The 22,601-nt window shown below is 47.7% G+C and overlaps 1 protein-coding gene across 1 annotated transcript in view; it reads right to left on the reverse strand.

Moving 5' to 3' along the window:
* LOC119956817 (C-type lectin domain family 18 member A-like) overlaps window positions 1-22,601 on the reverse strand; it is a 75,664-nt gene that overhangs the window by 10,215 nt on the left and 42,848 nt on the right. The window contains exons 3-7 of the mRNA XM_038784269.1: window positions 8,630-8,869; window positions 6,841-6,938; window positions 5,253-5,374; window positions 2,964-3,071; window positions 1,972-2,064 (exon numbers count right to left, since the gene is read on the reverse strand). Of these exons, the coding sequence (XP_038640197.1) occupies window positions 1,972-2,064; window positions 2,964-3,071; window positions 5,253-5,374; window positions 6,841-6,938; window positions 8,630-8,869 (661 nt within the window). The remainder of the gene's footprint in view (window positions 1-1,971; window positions 2,065-2,963; window positions 3,072-5,252; window positions 5,375-6,840; window positions 6,939-8,629; window positions 8,870-22,601) is intronic.

Genomic DNA, 22,601 nt, shown 5'->3' on the forward strand with positions numbered 1-22,601 from the left:
AAATGACCACTGGATCAATGGGCCTTAGAGCTTTCCACCATTGGGGTTTTCCTGACCGCTTAACTGAATCTACTGTAGATTGATTAGCAGGGATTGATTGCTATGATCAGTCAACAACTCCATTGTCATTGCGTTGCGTGACCATTGGGTAAGGAGATGGACCACAGGTTAGAACTTGGTCTGGATAAAAGCTTTCTTACTATAAATTTAAACCCCCCCCCCCCCCATCTTATCCACCTTTCCTTACCCTTTCTCCTCTTTGCTTCCCCCTTTCCCTTCCCCCAAATCTACAGTTCACCCTCTGAGGTTAGTTTCTCTGCTGTTTGGCCTTTCACATCTTTTGTTCTCTCTGGGTACTGCCATTAGCACTCTGTCCCTTTGGTTTCTGTGGCCATTAGCGCCCAGTTTCCCTGGGTTTCTGTGGCTATGAATCCTCGTTCATTCTCATGCCACAGTATTAATATTTCCCACTTTCTCTGTCTGTTAGCTTTGACAAAGAGTCATTGGACTCGAAACGTTCGCTCTTTTCTCTCCCTACAGATGCTGCCAGACCTGCTGAGATTTTCCAGCATTTTCTCTTTCGTTGTCGAACATGGTCTGGTTGTCTTCCGGAAATTTCTACATTCCTATCATTTTAAACAATGACACCAGGTCCAATGAGGAGGTCCGTCGTCTCCTGATCGAGGTGTACAAAATGATAAGGGACAAAGAGAGGGCAGATAGGAAGGAGCTTTTCCCCTCAGTAGAGGCTTCAATCATCAGAGGGCATAGATTTAAGGTAAGGGGCAGGAGATTGAGAGAGAATCTGAGGAAAAGCTTTTTCACACAGAGAGTGGAACTCACTGCCTGAAAGGATGTTGGAGGCCGGAACCCTCACAACATTTGACATGAGCATTTGAAACGCTATAGCATACATGGCTACAGACCAAGTGCTGGAATTTGGGATTACAATAGATAGGTTGATGGGCCAAAGGGCCTCTTTTTGTGCTGTAAATCTCTATGACTTCAAGACACTCTGTGTTAAAAGGTGTTTTTCAGGAGCCCCGCTCTGGTTTGACAGTCTCTCTCACACTTGCTGCAAATGAGGAAAATGGGCTGAGAAGGTGCAGGATATGCTGGCTTTGGTTTTCCCTGGGCCCTCTTCATGGCCAGGCGAGCCTTTTAATTTGCCTTATATCTTCCAATTACCTTGCAAAAAGTCATTCTCCAGCTGTGTTAATGTCCACTATCTTTGTGTCTCACTTGTTGTTCTTGTAGCGGAGATATTGTGACCCAGTGGCCAGTTCACCAGACAGAAAGTCTTTGGATATACAGCCCTCATTCATCTAATAAATATGGCGAACCATTGCGGACATTGCTGACTTAGTAATGAACGTATGCTGGCGGAATTGGCATGGTTCAAGATCTCTCAGTTGATAACCTTGACCTGTCAAGAGATGCTGCACCTAACCTTAAATGCTAATACTGACCCCTAAGTCTACCCTTTACTCCTAACCTTCACGTCTAACTGCACCCCAAAGCCTAATCTTAACTGTTAACCCTAAGCCTAAACCCGGAACATTAACTTAATTCCAACCTCTAAACTTAACTGCAAACCCAAATCCGAGTTTAAGGAGTTGCGATATGCTTATGGTGAAGCCATTTATGAAGGCTGACCAGTGTTTGTCACTCTTGAGCCACTCTGCAACTATTACCCTGGACCTCAATATGAATCTGTTGCCATTTTTAAAAATGTTATTCTTTTCTCCGCGTTACAAAGTCAATGTACAGAGTGGATGGGGCAAAGCCCTTAATCTATCTCCTTGCTTACTCAAAAAAACAATTTAAATTTAATTTGAATCCAATTCATGGCCCCCTTAAAAGGGACGTGTGAAATCCAAGCTAAAGTGAAAAGGCATTACACCTCATCTTGGGCTTCACCTGATGCTTGATCTCAGCCTGAAGGCCGAGAAGTGATCTGTTATCACTCACCCCCACAGAGAGCACCACCAAATCCCACATCACACATGCAGGAGCATTCTTCCTCTTTGTACCTTCCATGAATGCACTGCAAACTGCACCTGACTGGGAGAGAAAAGAGAGACAATGCATGACATCTCAATGGGCCAATCTGTACCCATTAGGCCATGGGCAGGCGTGGCCGAAGATTCCAGCCCAATTGTCTTTTGGATTCCAATAAACCAAACCCCTTCCCATTGAACTTTATTGTTCAAAACCCCAATCAATGAACTACTCATCTCCATTATGGCTCAGTGAGTAGTGCTCTTGTCTCTGACTCAAAAGATTATAGGTTCAATTCCCACACCGGAGAGAAAAAAGAACACGATCTAGGCTGGTATTCACAGGGTAGGTCCTGCAACATGGAGATGCTGCCTTTTCAATTCTTCTGTTAAACTAAGGGAACAGCTGTCAGGTGGATATTAAAGTTTGCACAGGAGCATCTGAGTAAGAATAAGGGAATTTCCCCAGATATCCTGGCCAATACTTATCCCGCAATCAATACCAGATGATGTTGTCACAATCTCATGGCTGATTATGGAACCTTGCAAACTGCTGTGTTTCCTACACTATAGATTTTGTTTCCCCAATTAAGGGGCAATTTAGCGTGGCCAATCCACCTACCCTTCACATCTTTGGGTTGTCGGGGTGAGACCCACGCAGACATGGGGAGAATGTGCAAACTCCATGAGGACAGTGAGCCGGGGTCGGGATTGAACCGGGTCCTCAGTGCCGTGAGGCAGCGGTGCTAACCACTGAGCCACCGTGCTGCACCTCCCTACTCTACAGAATTGATGACATCCTGTACAGAATTGATGACATCCTGTACTTCACTGGTTGCCCTGTGCTTTGCGATGTCCCGCGACTGCGATAAACACAAGTCTTCCCCTTACAAAAACAGTGCAAAAGCTGCCAGAAGCTCCACAGTCCAAGGGGGTGAATGGGTCACACTTCCTTGCACACACCTTGGCAGTATCTCCCAGTAAATCCTGGTAAACACTCACACCGACACGAGCTCACGTTCAGCTGGCCTCTGTTACTGCAGCTCATTCGACACGGGTTCCTGGGGACCTCTGAAAGAAAAACAGGAAAGGCTTGAATTTACAAAGCAGAGAGCAGGATCCCACAAGCAGAAACGTCAGAATGACCAGAACAATCAACAGTTTTAGAGATACTGGCGTGGCGATAAATATTGGCCCGGACGCTGGGGAAAGGTACCCCGCCCTTCTTCAAAAAGGTGTCACGGGATCTTTTGCATCCACTTGAATAAGTGGGCAGGGCCTTTGTTTGACGTCTCAATCTAAGCACCTCCGACAGCAGAACTCCCTCAGTGCTGAGCTGGGAGTGGACGCCTGCTCAAGTTTCCTGGGTAAGGCTTGAACACACATGCGCCTGACTCAAGGGATCTAAGTGCTATCTTCGAGTTATGGATGATGCTTAAGACAGCTAAGGAAAGAGGCATCTATCCTTTGTATTTTGGGTTTCTCTTGCAATTAAAACTGAAGTGACAAAAGAGACTGAAATATTGGGCTGGATTCTCTGTTCTCCCAGCTGTGTGCTTTCGGAGGCATGCTATTTGCTTGAATTTCCCATTGAAGCCACCCCTCGCAGGCGGGAAACCCATGGGTGGGCAGGGGTGCGCCACCGCGGGAAAAGTGAATTGCCAAAGCTGGAGAATTCCAGCCCTAATCAAGCTGGGTGCTCAGAATACCCTGTAGCCCTCTAAGATGGACACCAGTCTACAAAATGGAGAACTGCTAAGACTGCAGGGAAAAACAGCCATAGTAAAGACACACAGCTTGCAGTAGCATTTTGCACGTACAAAACCGGTTTCAAGGCAGGTGCAGAGACTCAGCCAAAGGTGCAAATAGGAAAGCGATCTGCATATTAATGAGATGATACCGGTCCAGTCCCAGATACAATAGAAACAGTTTAAGTATCAATGGATACTTTTCTATAGCTACCCAGCCAGAATGGCGCCAGAGAACCCAGGTCAATGACACCTAGGAACCGCCCCCGCCATCGAGGAACGACTCCAGGATAGGGGAATTCGAATGATATCTATTGGGAAAGACCCAATCGATACCTAGCAGGTGAAAGAGCCCGCCCCAAGGGACACGGACCTCTGGGGACCTATAAAAAGGTCAAGCACATGATTCGGTCTGTTGCTTCCAGACTCCGGCCCAGATCTGTTGTATCCTGACTCCGACCCCAGCCTCCAGATCCTGTCTTTCATCACCGGCCGTTGAGCATCAGCCATCTTTCAGTACGTGCCAAACAACGATCGCTACGTGATCCAGGCATTGCTTATACTCTTGCCGACTATTAGTGAACAGAAGGTGCAGACCAGAAAGGAACAAAGGCCTTGTCCCCTGACCTTGCTGGTTCCTACTTAGATAAGTATTTAGTCGTTTAATAGTAGAAATAAGTATTAGTCTTTTAGCGTGTGCATGAGTATTTATTATATCTGTTATAATAAACACTAATTGTTTAGACTTACTGATCGGTGTTTAGACTTATTGCTTTGAACGTGACCTTGATAACTTGTGACGGTGTCTGTTACGGCACCTGGCGACTCCTGAGCATAGATACAGATACAGAGCCAAACCAGTGTTAAGCACATGTCCTTTAAATGGAGGCGTGTTAATCACACTAACAGTAGAACGGGCAACAACCCTGCTGAGATAATTGTTGCTTTTGAGACTCAGCCAAGTATTCATGACACAATGATATCCTTTGGGAAATTACAACATTGAAGCTGCACAACCAGGTGTTAATTTCTCCTTTATGCTTGTTAATTAAAGCAGCCCAAAAATAGGTTTGTAAAAAATCTCACTGACAGTTGCAGGCTGTGTTTTGTTTTTCAAGTTTAAAGAGTGGGGTATTTAAAAACTTCAGATCATGACAGTTGTACAAACCTGATCAGCCTTTCAAGACCATTTATGTCTACTTCATCAATTTGTGATTCCGACACAGCAGGTTAAAGGAGCCAAAATGGGGTCTGTTCGAACTCAGAACTGCTGGTCCTTCTGAGTTCAAGTTTCCCTCCTGTGTGAACCACCTTCTTTTCCCGATCAGCATAAAGTTTTTAACAATCTCCACTAATTTCTCCAACTATCTGGAACACTTTGGCTTCAATGTTAAATTTTGAATATATCACCCAATTAGCCATGAGGATACACTGAACCTGACAGTCTGTAGCAGTGACAGGTTCGTAATGATAACAGGAAAACTCCGCTCCTGCAGCTACTCACCACACAGTCCACCATGGTGATCCCAGGATTTAAAACAACCTGACATGCGGGAAGTACAGAAGGAACATGAAGGCCCTTCCTTGTAAGGAATGATTGTTCTTCCATTGATTTCCCAGTTTCCCCTGAAACCAAACAATGACACATAAGACGCAACCCGATGGAGCCCCGGCTGTTGTACAATGCTGAGCAATGCTAAACTTAAACTGGAAACAGTGGCAATGCGTTCAGCTGCACTGGCAAAGCAGCTCCTGCTTATATTTCACCTGGTCCTTTTACATGGCAGTGACACAGGCTCCATTTGGCCTGTTCCTGTTGCTATGGCAAACAGGGTTAATACTGTTGGTGAGGGGAGAACGCCATCCCATCAGTCTGGGACCAACCTGATTCCCTATCGCCAGAGGTGAAAGGTGAAAGGTCCGTGCATCATCATGATTCTCCTCAGTCTGTGGAACCTCAGAGCTACCCACACTGAGTTGTACCTGAGTTCAGTGCTCTCTGAGAAGCATGAACTGGGAGGAGTACAATTCTTGGCAGAAGCCGATTTTGTGTCCTTATGGTCTGGTACATGCGCCTACCAGGTAGGTTGACTCATTCAATTGGATAATAATCTGGTATAGAATGGAAGGATGGTTACACATGCACCAACTCAGTAACACCACTGAGCGGGGTTAGGGGTGGGGGGCGGCACTTGTGCTGAGATTCCATTTTCTTCCTTCCCTGTGTCATAATATCCACTCATGTATATAATGAGATGCAGACAGGCAGTGATTGACACATAGGATGACCAGCAAGCATACAACACAGTACAGCCAATCACCAGACAGGACACTACCACTATTAAGCCAGAGGGCACTAGGTTTCCCGCTCTCTCGGGACCCAGCTACTGAGACAGTCAGAGTCCATGAGCTAGCCAGTGCAAACATCATGCGGTAGCTAGTAAGTCTGGTCAGGCTAGTAGTAGGTCTCCAGTCAGTTCAGTATAGTGTCGATCCACAGCTGAATATGTATAGCAGTTCTATAGTTGAATAAAACAGGGTTGGATCTTCTCCAGTGTTAGATGTCTGTTTCTAACTTCCCTGCATCAAGTGCAGTCCACATCGAACCAACCTGCCTAACACATCACCCTGGTTTTGCGTTCAGTATTTGGAGCGGGGATTTGATTGCCTCTCGCAGGGGTCAGAGGTCAGAGTTCTTCCACTGGGTCACAGCTGACACATTTGGCATCTCACCTTTTTTAAAAACCACTTTAATAGGCGGACAAAACTGGATATTCTACAAAAAGGAAGAGCAGATGCAATAAACTGCAAATGGTTGTAGTTTTAAAAAAATCTTTGAAGTTTTTGTTTGTTAGTTATAAAAGTATTGAGGGTGGAAAAAGGATGGTTGACTGACAGAAAACAGTAAGCTGATTGGGTAATGAAGAATCCATTCCACTTTCCAACGAATCATGGAGTGATGGTGCATTGTGAAGGTGGACATACCAGCTGACTAATGGCAGGTGGGCCATTGGAGGGAGGAGATTATGTAACAACAATCCCAGAATGCATCCAAACTAGATTTGGCAACCGCATCATGAATAGAGTCTTACCCTGGGGAATAGGCACAGATGACAACATCGATCCACTCTCCATTCTGAAAACAAGTGCGTTTCCCACATCCGATCTCACTGGAGGTAGCCCAGACAAGCTGGAAAATAAATCCAAGGACATCAGAGCTCACTCCATCTCCTCCTTTAACTTTTCTTTCACTTGCGGGATTCTAAAAAAACACATTGTGGATGGGATTGGGCTACCTTTGGAGGCAAGCAAAAGGGCATGGCACAGGGCAAAGAGCGTGAGGCAGGACAAAGTTCAGAACACAGGGCAGAGAATGGAACAAGGCAGAAGAGTCCAGGGCAGGATGTTAGTTGTGTACTAGTGTGCTTATTTGTACGCAGGTGGTGGGCATTAACTGGGGATTCACTTGAGCCCCTAAAAATAGACACAGATTAAAATTGTGGTTGTTACATTAGGACGTGTATGTTTACCGTGTGTACCTCTGTAAATAAATATTAAAATGTACATTGTTTCCAGTTCCATCTGGAATGGAGTATATATATGAAGGAAATAGGACAGGATAGTGGACAGCATAGAACAGGATATAGTGGTACATAAGAGCACAAACAGCACAAAAAAAGTTAGGTGACATTGCATGTACCAGTCAGTGTGAAAGGACGCAGAGTTTTCAAAAATGCGCTAATTAACTTCAGATGAGCCTCGCGATTCACTTCGCCAGGCGCAACGGGTGTATCCCAGGAATTGCCCAAATCGGGCATCATATCAGGCACTGGTCTGATCGCGAGTCACCTGACCCTTTACATCCAACGTAATCTGGTTCATGCCCTCGCTGGGTGTGACCCAGATAAATGAATGGGTCATTTAAATATCCCGACATTCATTTACCCAATGCTCGGGAGTCACCGACTGCACCGGCATATTCTCAACTGAGCGCCAATTAGCACTGCTTTCCACAAGTACCAGGTATAATGGCAACTCAGCGGGGTCTCGGAGGCTGTTGGCACCCGCCCCGGGTGGTTGGGAACAGGCAGGATATTACCCTGGCATTCCCCCTGGCACCTGTACATCCTGGCAGTCCCAACCTTGCACTGCCAGGGTGCCAAGGAAACTTCCCAGGTGCTATGCTGGCAATGCCAGGGTGCCAAGGAAACTTCCCAGGTGCTATGTTGGCAATGCCAGGGTGCCAAGGAAACTTCCCAGGTGCTATGCTGGCAATGCCAGGGTGCCTGGGTGCCAGGTTGGCACTACCAATGGTCAGGGCCTGTGGGGGGGACAAAGGGGTGGGAGATGAGGGGGTATGAAGGGTAGGGGGGGTGAAGGGGCATATGAGGGACCTCATAAAGGTTGGGGGTGAAGAGGGGTCCTGAAAAGGCGGGACCGAAAGTGAGTTAGGAGCCTGTAAAGGGCAGGGCCCCCAGCGACCCCATAGCGGGGTGTCCTCACTGGGGGAGGGGGTAATACCCATATCTGTAGGGGAGGGGTGGCATTTCCCTCGGGTTGTGGGGGGAACCCTCAGGCTCACTCAGAGATTGGGGCACCCTTTCAAAATGGCGCCCCGATCTCTGAGGAGCCGGTCTCGCCAGCGAGTTCAGCTTCCCATTGCTGAAAACATTTCAAAGTGTGGGTTAGACTGGAAAGAAACCCCCAAGGCCCAAAAAATGACTAAGTGTGGATGATCTCACCCAAAAGGTCGGTGCGAAACACCCTGCCCGTCCAAAATCACACTTTAATTGTGTGGGTGAATTGCGCCCGAGGAGTACGGATGGGCGATCTTGTGTTCTGCTGTAAATGGAGGTGGTTTCTCAGTTTGTGGGCACCAACCTGAGTATAATGGTGGCAGGAGGCGTTGTATTTGCACTGACCCGTGTGGTAGTGGTAGTTCTGAGCCTCCCGGAACCACAGGTCCATGATTTCAGAGACGGACATCGTCCCGTGGGGCGAGGAGTGATAATTCCAGCCGATCTCCTCCTCCTCGTCCCTCTGAGCCAACTGGCTCTGGTGTTTCCTGTGGCAGCCTCTGGCCCTCAGCTGTGCCAGTCGGACAAGTTTTTCACTCCATTCCTGCAGGAGGAAAACAGATGAGGATAAGACAGTGTCACACCGGCACTTCCCCACGCTCATGGCTTCCATTTATCAGATGGGATGTTAAAAACGGGGACTAAAGAACAAAGAAAAGTACAGCACAGGAACAGGCCCTTCGGCCCTCCAAGCACATGCCTACCATGCTGCCCATCTAAACTAAAATCTTCTACACAAAGATTTGTCTGGCCAATCCTGTCAGATCATCCCACTGCACTATTTCAAAGGTCAGAGAAATTCGCCCTGTTGTCCTCAGCCAGTATCAATACAACAGATTCTCTGGCCATGTGGGAGCCCATCCAGTCTGCCGTTCTGGAAACCCTTATACCCCAATGGTATCAGCAAGGGGTTGGGCTCAATCAGTTGTCCACCAGGTGTTTACACTCATCAGAAGTGCTGCCCCACTGCAGATGAAACAGGGGATTAGCAGAGCTCAAACCCAAACAAACACACCTGTACCGTGGTCTTTGTAACCCTCCCTGATACTTTGCCCCTCTCAGGGCAGAGGCCTCACCATTGGCCCCCACCCCTCAGACTGGCACGTCTTGCAGAGATTGCCATAGAACATAGAACATTACAGCGCAGTACAGGCCCTTCGGCCCTCGATGATGCGCCGACCTGTGAAACCCCTCTAAAGCCCATCTACACTATTCCCTTATCGTCCATATGTCTATCCAATGACCATTTGAATGCCCTTAGTGTTGGCGAGTCCACTACTGTTGCAGGCAGGGCATTCCACGCCCCTACTACTCTCTGAGTAAAGAACCTACCTCTGACATCTGCCCTATATCTATCTCCCCTCAATTTAAAGCTATGTCCCCTCGTGCCAGACATCACCATCCGAGGAAAAAGGCTCCCACTGTCCACCCTATCTAATCCTCTGATCATCTTGTATGCCTTAATTAAGTCACCTCTTAACCTTCTTTTCCCGAACGAAAACAGCCTTAAGTCCCTCAACCTTTCCTCATAAGATCTTCCCTCCATACCAGGCAACATCCTGGTAAATCTCCTCTGCACCCTTTCCAATGCTTCCACATCCTTTCTATAATGCGGCGACCAGAACTGCACGTAATACTCCAAATGCGGCCGCATCAGAGTTTTGGACAACTGCAACATGACCTCATGGCTCCGAAACTCAATCCCTCTACTAATAAAAGCTAACACACCGTACGCCTTCTTAACAATCCTCTCAACCTGGGTGGCAACTTTCAGGGATCTATGTACATGGACACCGAGATCTCTCTGCCCATCCACACTACCAAGAATCTTATCATTAGCCCAGTACTCTGTCTTCCTGTTATTCCTTCCAAAATGAATCACCTCACGTTTTTCTGCATTAAACTCCATTTGCCACCTGTCAGCCCAGCTCTGCAGCTTATCTATGTCCCTCTGTAATGTGTAACATCCTTCCGCACTGTCCACAACTCCACCGACTTTAGTGTCATCTGCAAATTTACTCACCCATCCTTCTACGCCCTCCTCCAGGTCATTTATAAAAATGACAAACAGCAGTGGCCCCAAAACAGATCCTTGTGGTACACCACTAGTAACTAAACTCCAGGATGGACATTTCCCATCAACCACCACCCTTTGTCTTCTTCCAGCTAGCCAATTTCTGATCCAAACTGCTAAATCACCCTGAATCCCATGCCTCCGTATTTTCTGCAATAGCCTACCGTGGAACCTTATCAAATGCTTTACTGAAATCCATATACACCACATCAACTGCTTTACCCTCATCCATCTGTTTGGTCACCTTCTCAAAGAACTCAATAAGGTTTGTGAGGCACGACCTACCCTTCACAAAACCATGTTGACTATCTCTAATCAAATTATTCCTTTACAGATGATTATACATCCTATCTCTTATAAACCTTTCTAATACTTTTCCCACAACAGAAGTAAGGCTCACTGGTCTATAGTTACCGGGGTTGTCTCTACTCCACATCTTGAACAAGGGGACAACATTTGCTATCCTCCAGTCTTCTGGCACTATTCCTGTAGACAATGATGACATAAAGATCAAAGCCAAAGGCTCAGTAATCTCCTCCCTAGCTTCCCAGAAAATTATAGGATAAATCCTTTCCGGCCCAGGGGACTTATCTATTTTAACACTTTCCAGAATCGCTAACACCTCCTCCTTATGAACCTCAAGCCCTTCTAGTCTAGTAGCCTGGCAGGGTTGTGGGTGTTGTGGTCTCTGTTCTGAAGGTTGGGTAGTTTGCTGCAAACAATGGTTTATTTGAGGTTGCGCGGTTGTTTGCCAGATCATCGACACGGATACCACCATTACACGTGGGAACATCACCCACCAGGTACGCAGTACATACTCGTGCAACTCGGCCAATGTTATCTACCTCATACGCTGCAAGAAAGGATGTCCCGAATCGTGGTACATTGGCGAGACCATGCAGACGCTGCGACAACGAATGAACGGACATCGCGCGACAATCACCAGGCAGGAATGTTCCCTTCCAGTTGGGGAACACTTCAGCAGTCAAGGGCATTCAGCCTCTGATCTCCGGGTAAGCGTTCCCCAAGGAGGCCTTCAGGACGCGTGACAACGTAGAATCGCTGAGCAGAAACTTATAGCCTAGTTCCGCATACAGGAGTGCGGCCTCAACCGGGACCTGGAATTCATGTCGCATTACATTCATCCCCCACCATCTGGCCTGGGTTTGCAAAATCCTACCAACTGTCCTGGCTTGAGACAATTCACAACTCTTTAACCTGGGTTTACCCCTATCTCTGGATCTATAAAGATTTAATTACCTGCAAATGCTCGCATCCGAAGCATTGTCTGGCATCTTTGACTTTGTCTATATATATGTTTCTGGAACATAGCTCTTCATTCACCTGAGGAAAGAGCACTGCTCCGAAAGCTCGGGCGCGATTCTCCGCTCCCCACGCCGGGTGGGAGAATCGCGGGAGGGCCGGGCGAATCACGACACGCTGCCCTAGCACCCCCTGCGATTCTCCCACCCCCCCCAAAATGGCATGTCGCGTTTTGCGTGACGCCGCTCGCCGTTTATCACGGCGACCGGCAATTCTCCAGCCCGGATGGGCCGAGCGGCCTGACGAACCCGACCAGTTCACGCCAGCGTCAACCACACCTGGTCGCTGCCGTCGTGAACAGCGTGCAACAGGTAAGTGTGGGGCCTGTGGGGGGCAGAGGGAGGATCGAGCACCACGGGCGTGCTCATGAGGTGACTGGCCCGCGATCGGTCCACCGATCGTCGGGCTGGCATCTCTAAGAGACGCACTCTTTTCCCTCTGCCGCCCTGCAAGATCAAGCCGCCATGTCTAGCGGGGGCAGCGGAGGGGAAGACTTCAACCGCGCATGCGCGGGTTGGAGCTGGCCAACCTGCGCATGTGTGGCTGACGTCACGCAAGCGTCAAGGCCGGGCGTTCGGGATTCACGAACCGCCACTCCGAGCCACCTGGGGGGGGGGGGGGGGGGGGGGGGGGGGGGAGGGGGGCTGGAGAATAGGGTGTGAGGAGCGGCCTCCGACGCCGTTGTGAAACACTCCGGGTTTCACTCCGGCATCGGCACTCAGTCTCCCATTGGGAGAATCGCGCCCCTAGTATTTGAAACTGGTGTTGTGCTCACCCCAGTCCAATACCGCATCTCCACATCACAGCATCTGTGAAGTGAGAGGGAGCTAACGGTTTAGAATCTGGATGGCTCTATGTTAAGTTTGGATTGAACTGGAAATGGGGTGAGATTTATACTGTAGTAGTGGGCGTGGAGCATTGGGGCCGGATAGAGGGCCAGTGATTGGTGGAGATTTGTTTTGTCCACAATATATTTGTCAAAGGGGATGTAAATGGTGGTGATAATGACTTAGAGGGGTGCTGATAGTGGCACATTAAAAGATCAGAATGTGTTAATGGCAGAACAGAGTTAAGCAGTGTGTCAAAGGATAATTCAGAACAGATGGCCCTAGTGGAGTGGGGGGAGGGGAGACAATGGTGAGGGAAAAACATATCAATGGAAGAAATGAAAATAAACTGATAGAAATAAAAATGGGGTGAAGGTGAAGGAAAGAGGTCACAGTCTGAAGTTGTTGAACTCAATGTTAAGTCCGGAAGGCTGCAACATGCCTAATCAGACGATGAGGTGGGCTTCCACAAGGACAGCACGGTAGCGTTGTGGGTAGCACAATTGCTTCACAGCTCCAGGGTCCCAGGTTCGATTCCGGCTTGGGTCACTGTCTGTGCGGAGTCTGCACATCCTCCCCGGACCCCGTGTTTACGTGGGTTTCCTCCGGGTACTCCGGTTTCCTCCCACAATCCAAAGATGTGCAGGTTAGGTAGATTGGCCATGATAAATAGCCCTTAGTGTCCACAATTACCCTTAGTGTTGGGTGGGGTTACTGGGTTATGGGGATAGGGTGGAGCTATTGACCTTGGGTAGGGTGCTCTTTCCAAGAGCCTGTGCAGACTCGATGGGCCGAATGGCCTCCTTCTGCACTGTAAATTCAATGAAAACATTGCAGCAGGCCAAGGACGGACATGTGGACATGGGAGCAGGACGGTGTGTTGAAATGGCAAGCGAAGGGAAGGTCTGGGAACAGCTTACGGACGGACCTGAGGTGTCTGCATTTAGTCTCTCCAATGTAGAGTAGGTCGCATTGGGAGCAGCAGATGCAATAGACCAGATTGAAAGAGGTACACATGAAGCGCTGCATCACTTGAAAGGTGTGTTTAGGGCCTGAGAGGGTGAACAGGGAAGGAGGTAAAGGGGCGGGTGTTACACCTTCTGCGATTGCATGGGAAGGTGCTGTGGGAAGAAGGTGAGGTGTTGGGGGTGATGGAGGAGTGGACCAGGGTATCCCTAAGGGAACGGTCCCTGTGGAATACTGATTGGGGGAGTGAGGGGAAGATGTGTTTGGTGGTGGAATCATGCTGCAGTTGGCAGAACTGCCGAAGGATGATTCTTTGAATGCGAAGGCTGGCAGGCTGAAAACTGAGGACAAGGGGGCCCTATCCTGGTTCTGGGAGGGGGAAGAACAGAGGGCAGGAGATGGGTCAGGCACAATGCTGCCAGGCCTGCTGAGATTGCCCAGTATTTTCTGATCTGTTTCAAATTCCGGCATCTGCAGGAATTTGCTTTTATACCGTCAACTCCAGCCCTGGCTGAGACAATATAGTTGAAAGTGTTACCCCCTTCCCAATGTGGTGAGGAACTGTCAGTGTTTGTGTCAGGGCCGAAGTTCAGATTCAAGCCGAGGCTGAAGCCAGAGGTGGCAAACCATCTTCGCCCACTAGGGATAGCAGAGGTCACCACCAAGAGATTGCACAAACCCCTTTCCCAGGTGACATCCAGGCCGTGAAAGAAGGGTCGGGGCTGACAGTGGATATGAATCTCGAGCCCCTCCTCCTCACAACAAATTGAGGAATGGGATATAAAAGTAGGAATGTTTTTCTACAATTGTACAGGGCCATATCTGGAGAACCGTGTAAAGTTTTGGTCTCCTTATTTAAGAAAGGATGTAAATACGTTGGAAGCCGTACAGCCGTACGGTTGACTCAACTGATACCTGGGGTGGGGGGATTATCTTATGAGGAGTTTAGAAGAATTAAAGGTGATCTTATTGAAATATATAAGTTCCTGAGGTAACTTGACAGGGTGCATGCACCCTTGTGGTAGAACTAGGGGATCACAGTTTGTGATTTAAGATGCAGATGAGGAAATTCTTTTTACTCTCAAAGGTTCACAAGTCTTTGAAAGTCTTCTCTCCAGAGAGTGGTGGAGGCAGGGTCAATGAATAACTTTAAGGCAGTGGTAGATAGATTCTTGACTATCAAGGGGCTGCACCGTGGCACAGTGGTTAGCACTGCTGCCTTACAGTACCAAGGACCTGGGTTCCTTTCCGGCCTTGGGTGGCTGCCTGTGTGGAGTTTGCACTTTCTCTCCATGTCTGTGTGGGTTTCCTCCGGGTTCTCCAGTTTCATCTCACAGTCCAAAGATATGCATGGTAGATGGATTGGCCATGTTAAATTGCCCCTGACTGTCCAAAGGTTAGGTGGGATTACGGGGTTGCAAGGGAGTGGGCCTAAATAAGGTGCCCTTTCAAAGAGTCAGTGCAGACTATCGGCTGAATGGCCTCCTTCTGCACTGTAGGGATTCTATAATTTTATAGGGGAGTCAAAGGTTGTTTGAGGTAGTGGAGTTGAGGTTGCAATCAGATTAACCATGATCTTATTGAATGGCGGAGCATGGCTCCTAATTCGTTTGTTTTTATGCTCATATTTGCAATTAGAGAAGCGGGGACTTAAACAGGTTCGCCTAGCTGCAAGTTTCCTGGGTTAAGACAGAAAATCTGAGACTTTTTTTTTAGAGAAATACAGCACAGAACAGGCCCTTCGGCCCACGATGTTGCGCCGAACTTTTGTCCTATGTTAATCATAGAATTTTGGACAATTTTTCATGGCCAATCCACCCAACCTGCACATCTTTGGACTGTGGGAGGAAACCGGAGTACCCGGAGGAAACCCACGCAGTCACGGGGAGGATGTGCAGACTCCACACAGACAGTGACCCAAGTCGAAATCGAACTTGGGACCCTGGAGCTGTGAAGCAATTGTGCTATCCACAATGCTACCGTGCTGCCCTTAAATTAACCTACACTCCATTATTCTACCCTAATCCAAGTACCTATCCAATAGCCGCTGGAAGGTCCCTAACTTTTCCGACTCAACTACTACCACAGGCAGTGCATTCCATGCCCCCACTACTCTCTGGGTAAAGAACCTACCTCTGACATCCCCTCTATATCTTCCACCATTTATCTTAAATTTATGTCCCCTTGTAATGGTGTGTTCCACCCGGGGAAAAAGTCTCTGACTGTCTACTCTATCTATTCCCCTGATCATCTTATAAACCTCTATCAAGTCGCCCCTCATCCTTCTCCGTTCTAATGAGAAAAGGCCTAGCTCCCTCAACCTTTCCTCGTATGACCTACTCTCCATTCCAGGCAACATCCTGGTAAATCTCCTTTGCACCTTTTCCAAAGCTTCCACATCCTTCCTAAAATGAGGTGACCAGAACTGCACACAGTACTCCAAATGTGGCCTGACCAAGGTTTTGTACAGCTGCATCATCACCTCACGACTCTTAAATTCAATCCCTCTGCTAATGAACGCTAGCACACTATAGGCCTTCTTCACAGCTCTATCCACTTGAGTGGCAACTTTCAAAGAACTATGAACATAGACCCCAAGATCTATCTGCTCCTCCACATTGCCAAGAACCCTACCATTAACCCTGTATTCCGCATTCAGATTTGTCCTTCCAAAATGGACAACCTCACACTTGTCAGGGTTAAACTCCATCTGCCACTTCTCAGCCCAGCTCTGCATTCTATCTATGTCTCTTTGAAGCCGACAACAGCCCTCCTCACTATCCACAACTCCACCAATCTTCGTATCATCTGCAAATTTACTGACCCACCCTTCAACTCCCTCATCCAAGTCGTTAATGAAAATCACAAACAGCAGAGGACCCAGAACTGATCCCTGCGGTACGCCACTGATAACTGGGCTCCAGGCTGAATATTTGCCATCCACCACCATTCTCTGTCTTCTATCGGTTAGCCAGTTTGTTATCCAACTGGCCAAATTTCCCACTATCCCATGCCTCCTTACTTTCTGCATAAGCCTACCATGGGGAACCTTATCAAATGCCTTACTAAAATCCATGTACACTACATCCACTGCTTTACCTTCATCCACATGCTTGGTCACCTCCTCAAAGAATTCAATAAGACTTGTAAGGCAAGGCCTACCCCTCACAAATCCGTGCTGACTATCCCTAATCAAGCAATGCCTTTCCAGATGCTCAGAAATCCTATCCCTCAGTACCCTTTCCATTACTTTGCCTACCACCGAAGTAAGACTAACTGGCCTGTAATTCCCAGGGTTATCCCTATTCCCTTTTTTGAACAGGGGCACGACATTCGCCACTCTCCAATCCTCTGGTACCACCCCTGTTGACAGCGAGGACGAAAAGATCATTGCCAACGGCTCTGCAATTTCATTTCTTGCTTCCCATAGAATCCTTGGATATATCCCGTCAGGCCCGGGGGACTTGTCTATCCTCAAGTTTTTCAAAACGCGCAACACATCTTCCTTCCTGACAAGTATCTCCTCAAGCTTATCAGTCTGCTTCACGCTGTCCTCTCCAACAATATGGCCCCTCTCGTTTGTAAATACTGAAGAAAAATACTTGTTCAAGACCTCTCCTATCTCTTCAGACTCAATACACAATCTCCCGCTACTGTCCTTAATCGGACCTACCCTCGCTCTAGTCATTCTCATATTTCTCACATATGTGTAAAAGGCCTTGGGGTTTTCCTTGATCCTACCCGCCAAAGATTTTTCATGCCCTCTCTTAGCTCTCCTAATCCCTTTCTTCAGTTCCCTCCTGGCTATCTTGTATCCCTCCAGCGCCCTGTCTGAACCTTGTTTCTTCAGCCTTACATAAGTCTCCTTCTTCCTCTTAACAAGACATTCAACCTCTCTTGTCAACCATGGTTCCCTCACTCGACCATCTCTTCCCTGCCTGACAGGGACATACATATCAAAGACACGCAATACCTGTTCCTTGAACAAGTTCCACATTTCACTTGTGTCCTTCCCTGACAGCCTATGTTCCCAACTTCTGCACTTCAATTCTTGTCTGACAGCATTGTATTTACCCTTCCCCCAATTATAAACCTTGCCCTGTTGCTCGCACCTATCCCTCTCCATTACTAAAGTGAAAGTCACAGAATTGTGGTCACTACCTCCAAAATGCTCCCCCACTAACAAATCTATCACCTGCCCTGGTTCATTACCAAGTACTAAATCCAATATGGCCTCCCCGCTGGTCGGACAATCTACATACTGTGTTAGAAAAGCTTCCTGGACAAACACTACCCCATCCAAACTATTTGATCTAAAGAGTTTCCACTCAATGTTTGGGAAGTTGAAGTCGCCCATGACTACTACCCTGTGACTTCTGCACCTTTCCAAAATCTGTTTCCCAATCTGTTCCTCCACATCTCTGCTGCTATTGGGGGGCCTATAGAACACTCCCAACAAGGTGACTGCTCCTTTCCTATTTCTAACTTCAACCCATATTACCTCAGTAGGCAGATCCCCCTCGAACTGCCTTTCTGTAGCTGTTATACTATCTCTAATTAACAATGCCACCCCCCCCCCCCCCACCCCACCTCTTTTACCATCCTCCCTAATCTTGTTGAAACATCTATACCCAGGGACCTCCAACAACCATTTCTGCCCCTCTTCTATCCAAGTTTCCGTGATGGCCACCACATCGTAGTCCCAAGTACAGATCCATGCCTTAAGTTCACCCACCTTATTCCTGATGCTTCTTGCATTAAAGTATACACACTTCAACCCATCTCCTTGCCTGCAAGTACTCTCCTTTCTCATTGTTACCTTCCCCGCTGCATCACTACGTGCTTTGGCGTCCTGACTATCGTCTACCTTAGTTGCTGGACTACAGATCCGGTTCCCATTCCCCTGCCAAATTAGTTTAAACCCTCCCGAAGAGTACTAGAAAACCTCCCCCCCAGGATATTGGTGCCCCTCTGGTTCAGATGCAACCCGTCCTGCTTGTACAGGTCCCACCTTCCCCAGAATGCGCTCCAATTATCCAAATACCTGAAGCCCTCCCTCTTACACCATTCCTGCAGCCACGTGTTCAACTGCACTCTCTCCCTATTCCTAGCCTCGCTATCACGTGGCACCGGCAACAAACCAGAGATGACAACTCTGTCTGTCCTGGTCTTTAACTTCCAGCCTAACTCCCTAAACTTGTTTATTACCTCCACACCCTTTTTCCTACCTACATCGTTGGTACCAATGTGCACCACGACTTCTGGCTGCTCACCCTCCCCCTTCAGGATCCTGAAGACACGATCAGAGACATCCCTGGCCCTGGCACCCGGGAGGCAACATACTTTCGGGAGTCTCGCTCGCGAACACAGAATCTCCTATCTATTCCCCTAACCATTGAATCTCCTATTACTATTGCTTTTCTATGCTCCCGCCTTCCCTTCTGATCCCCAGAGCCAGACTCAGTGCCAGAGACCTGGCCGCTGGGGCCTTCCCCCGGTAGGTCATCCCCCCCAACAGCATCCAAAACGGTATACTTGTTTTGAAGGGGAACGGCCACGAGGGATCCCTGCACTGTCTGCCTGTTAGTTTTCTTTCCCCTGACTGTAACCCAGCTACTCTTGTCCAGTACCTTTGGTGTGGCTACCTCCCTGTAACTCTTCTCTATGACCCCCTCTGCCTCCCGGATGATCCGAAGTTCATCCAGCTCCAGTACCTTAACACGGTCTCTGAGGAGCTGGAGTTGGGTGCACTTCCCGCAGGTATAGTCAGCGGGGACACCAGTGGTATCCCTCACCACCCACATCCTACAGGAGGAGCATGCAACTGCCCTAGCCTCCATCCCCTCTTACTTTACAGAATTAGCTGCCCCTTGGACCAACTGGACCTCCGCCCTCCGACTCTACTTCCAGTCAGCTGTACTCTAAACTCCTGGCTCCCTTCACGCTCTTTGATAAATATAGGAAATGAAATGTAAGGAGCACCTTACTCCCTCCTCACCTAACTAACTCCCTCAGTCACCAAAATCTCACTGTAGCACTCAAATGCCACAAGCTCAGCACTCCAGTGCAAACAAAGTCTACACTGTAACTAGCTCCTATTTATACTGTGACTCTAGCTTCTGAAAACTGGCCTAATGCAATTAACTAATTAACAAGCTCCAGCTGCAAGTAAGTCCAAGTAGAACCTTGTTTAAAGCTGATTCAAAATTCACCTTCTTATAGACCAAACAGCAACTTTTAAGTTAATTAACTAAATAAAAGAAATACTAGACTTTAAATAAAAATGAACCCTTATACTCCCTCAGTCACCAAACTCTCACTGCAGCACTCAAATGCCACAAGCTCAGCACTCCAGTGCAAACAAAAGGTTTGATCAAAGGTCAGTTCGGGAAAGCAGGTGCTGACCTACAGGAGGACTCTCCATGAGCCATCCAAGTTCTGCAATGTCAAACTGCTCCCGACTGAAAGCCCGAGTGGATTCACAGAGAAGCTTGATCTTGATAACTGGTACACAAGGAAGGGTGATTCTATCATTTTGATTCCCCGAGAGTCAAGAGTTTTTTTTCTGAAAGGGCTCCAGCCATTAGGCCATAGATGCAGGGTGGTAATAGCATGAAGATAGTGCCCTGAGATGAGTTGCTCCCCCATTTCCCACACGATCTTTACAGTCTGGGAACAGATCCATGGTAATGTTCCTAGAGTACCTGTGGAAGCTAAGGCAGTGGCAAATTAAGGCACACTGTCTAACTAGAAATCTGGGCCATCCAGGAACTCAGTGCAGAGATGGTCTGCCCTGATGAGCTGTTTGAACTGTAGCCATGTGGGCCAGAAAACCCATGACTGCCACAGTACGTATGTTGTGGAGACTGGCAGTAACAGAGAGCCCTGCATTCCCCCTCCTCCAGAACAACCCAGTGACTTCTGGACCAAAATCCTACATACCCCCAGGCTCGTTGTTTTCTTTCATGGGATGTGGGCAGGCCAGCTAATTGTTGCCCAAACCTTATTGCCCTCTGAGCTGAATGTCTCTCTTTCAGAAGAAATTTAAGAGCCAACCACATTGCTGTGGATCTGGAGTCAAATGTGGCCAGACCAGGTAAGTACGGTTCCACACTAAATTACCCCACCCCGATTTACTTTACAATTATATATGCGAGGTAGAACCTCACCTGGCACTCTCTCCTGTAAGTACAACATTGAGTAAGGGCATTAATTAAACAAATGGGTTTTTACGATAATTGTTTCATGGTCACCATTGGCTTTTCATTCCAGATTTTTATGCAATTAAAATTTCACCATCTGCCGGGTCCCAGAGTGGTGTGTTGGGCAGGCTGGGTCTATGTGGACTGCGTTTGATGCAGTGTAGCGAGAGACAGACTTCCAACACTTGATGAGATGCAACACGATTTTATTTAACATCTAACTATTATACATGATCAACTGTGGGTTGACACTATACTGAACTGACTGGAGACCTAGTACTAGCCTGACCAGACTGACTAGCTACCGCATGGTGTTTGCACTGGCTATGCTCACGAACTCTGACTGTCTCAGAAGCTGGGTCCCGAGAGAGCGGGAAAACTGGTGCCCTCTGGTTTTATAGTGGTCGTGTCCTGTCTGGTGATTGGCTGCTCTGTTCTGTGTGCTCACTGGTCATCCTGTGTGTCAATCACTGCCTGTCTGCATTCCATTATATACATAGATGTATATTATGACACAGAGCATTACCCTGGGTCTCTGGATTACTAGTCCAGAGAAAATATCACTATGCCACCGCCTCCCCCTTTAGAACTGGATCCTTTGCCTCTCCTTGTTTTTCCTATCAAATGTATCACTTCACACTTCCCTCCATTAAATCTCATCTGTCGATGGTTTCCATTCCACCAGCCCAGTCTATATTTTTGAAGTCTCTATCTATCTGCCTCGCAGTTCACAATACTTCCAATTCTTGCAAATGTTTAAATTATGGCGTGCACACCCAAATGCAGCAGGAAAAGCAGGAGTCCTAATGCTAACCCCTTTTTTGGGGGGAGTGGGGGGGGGGGGGGGGGGGGGGGGAGTGGGGGGGAGCGAGGGGCTCCAATATAAACCTTCCTCCAGTCTGACGATCAATCATTCACCGTTACTCCTGCCATTCATTCAACCTCGAGGCCACGTTGACACTCTCCCTTTTAGAATTCTTGAACACTTTTAAATAAAATACATTTTTTAAATGTACATCTCACCTGACCCAACTCACCTATTTCTGCAGGTGAAAATTACCTCAAAGAGTTTGGACCACAAAGTATAAATGTTTTATTTAATATAAACCCTATTTACAGAAAGCAAAGTTGAGAAGGGAAGTAAGATGAAAATAAGAGAGGGAGAGATAAATGTGATGGAAAAACACAGTAAATAATAATAACTTTTACTTTGATTCTTTTTAAATGTCCAATAATAATTTTTTTAAATAATAAATTTAGAGTACCCAATTCATTTTTTCCAATTAAGGGAATATTTCGTGTGGCCAATCCACCGACCCTGCACATCTTTGGGTTGTGGGGGTGAAACCCATGTAAACACGGGGAGAATGTGCAAACTCCACACGGACAGTGACCGAGCCGGGATCGAACCTGGGACCTTGGTGCCGTGTGGCAGCAATGCTAACCACTGTGCCACCGTGCTGCCCTGTCCAATAATAATTTAATTCAAAAGGGATGTGACTCCATACTTCCAAAATTACATTTTCAGGGTCAGAGAAACAGTTTGGAAATAATTGTGTTTTATCACACTGCGAACCTTTTCTGCCATGTTCAATGGATGACCAATGGATAAGTACCATAATTTCACATCTTTCATGTGTATGACTGCCTACCGGTGAGATACAGGTGTGCTGCAGCTTGTGAGGAAACAGCAATATCCTTATTTCCAAGTTTAGCTGCACATTTAGGGAGAATGCAAGCTGGTGTCCAAATTACTCTGTAATAATGGTGAGCGTGACTTCTGGTGGTGGCTTGGAATGAGTGGTCGCACATTTGGTGGCTCCTGCTGGAGGTGGAATTGTTTGGTCCTTGCTACACGTTCACAGGGGTGTTGCTGGTACAAAG

Source organism: Scyliorhinus canicula, chromosome 2 (genome assembly GCF_902713615.1).
Source record: "Scyliorhinus canicula chromosome 2, sScyCan1.1, whole genome shotgun sequence".
Taxonomy (NCBI): Eukaryota; Metazoa; Chordata; class Chondrichthyes; order Carcharhiniformes; family Scyliorhinidae; genus Scyliorhinus; species Scyliorhinus canicula.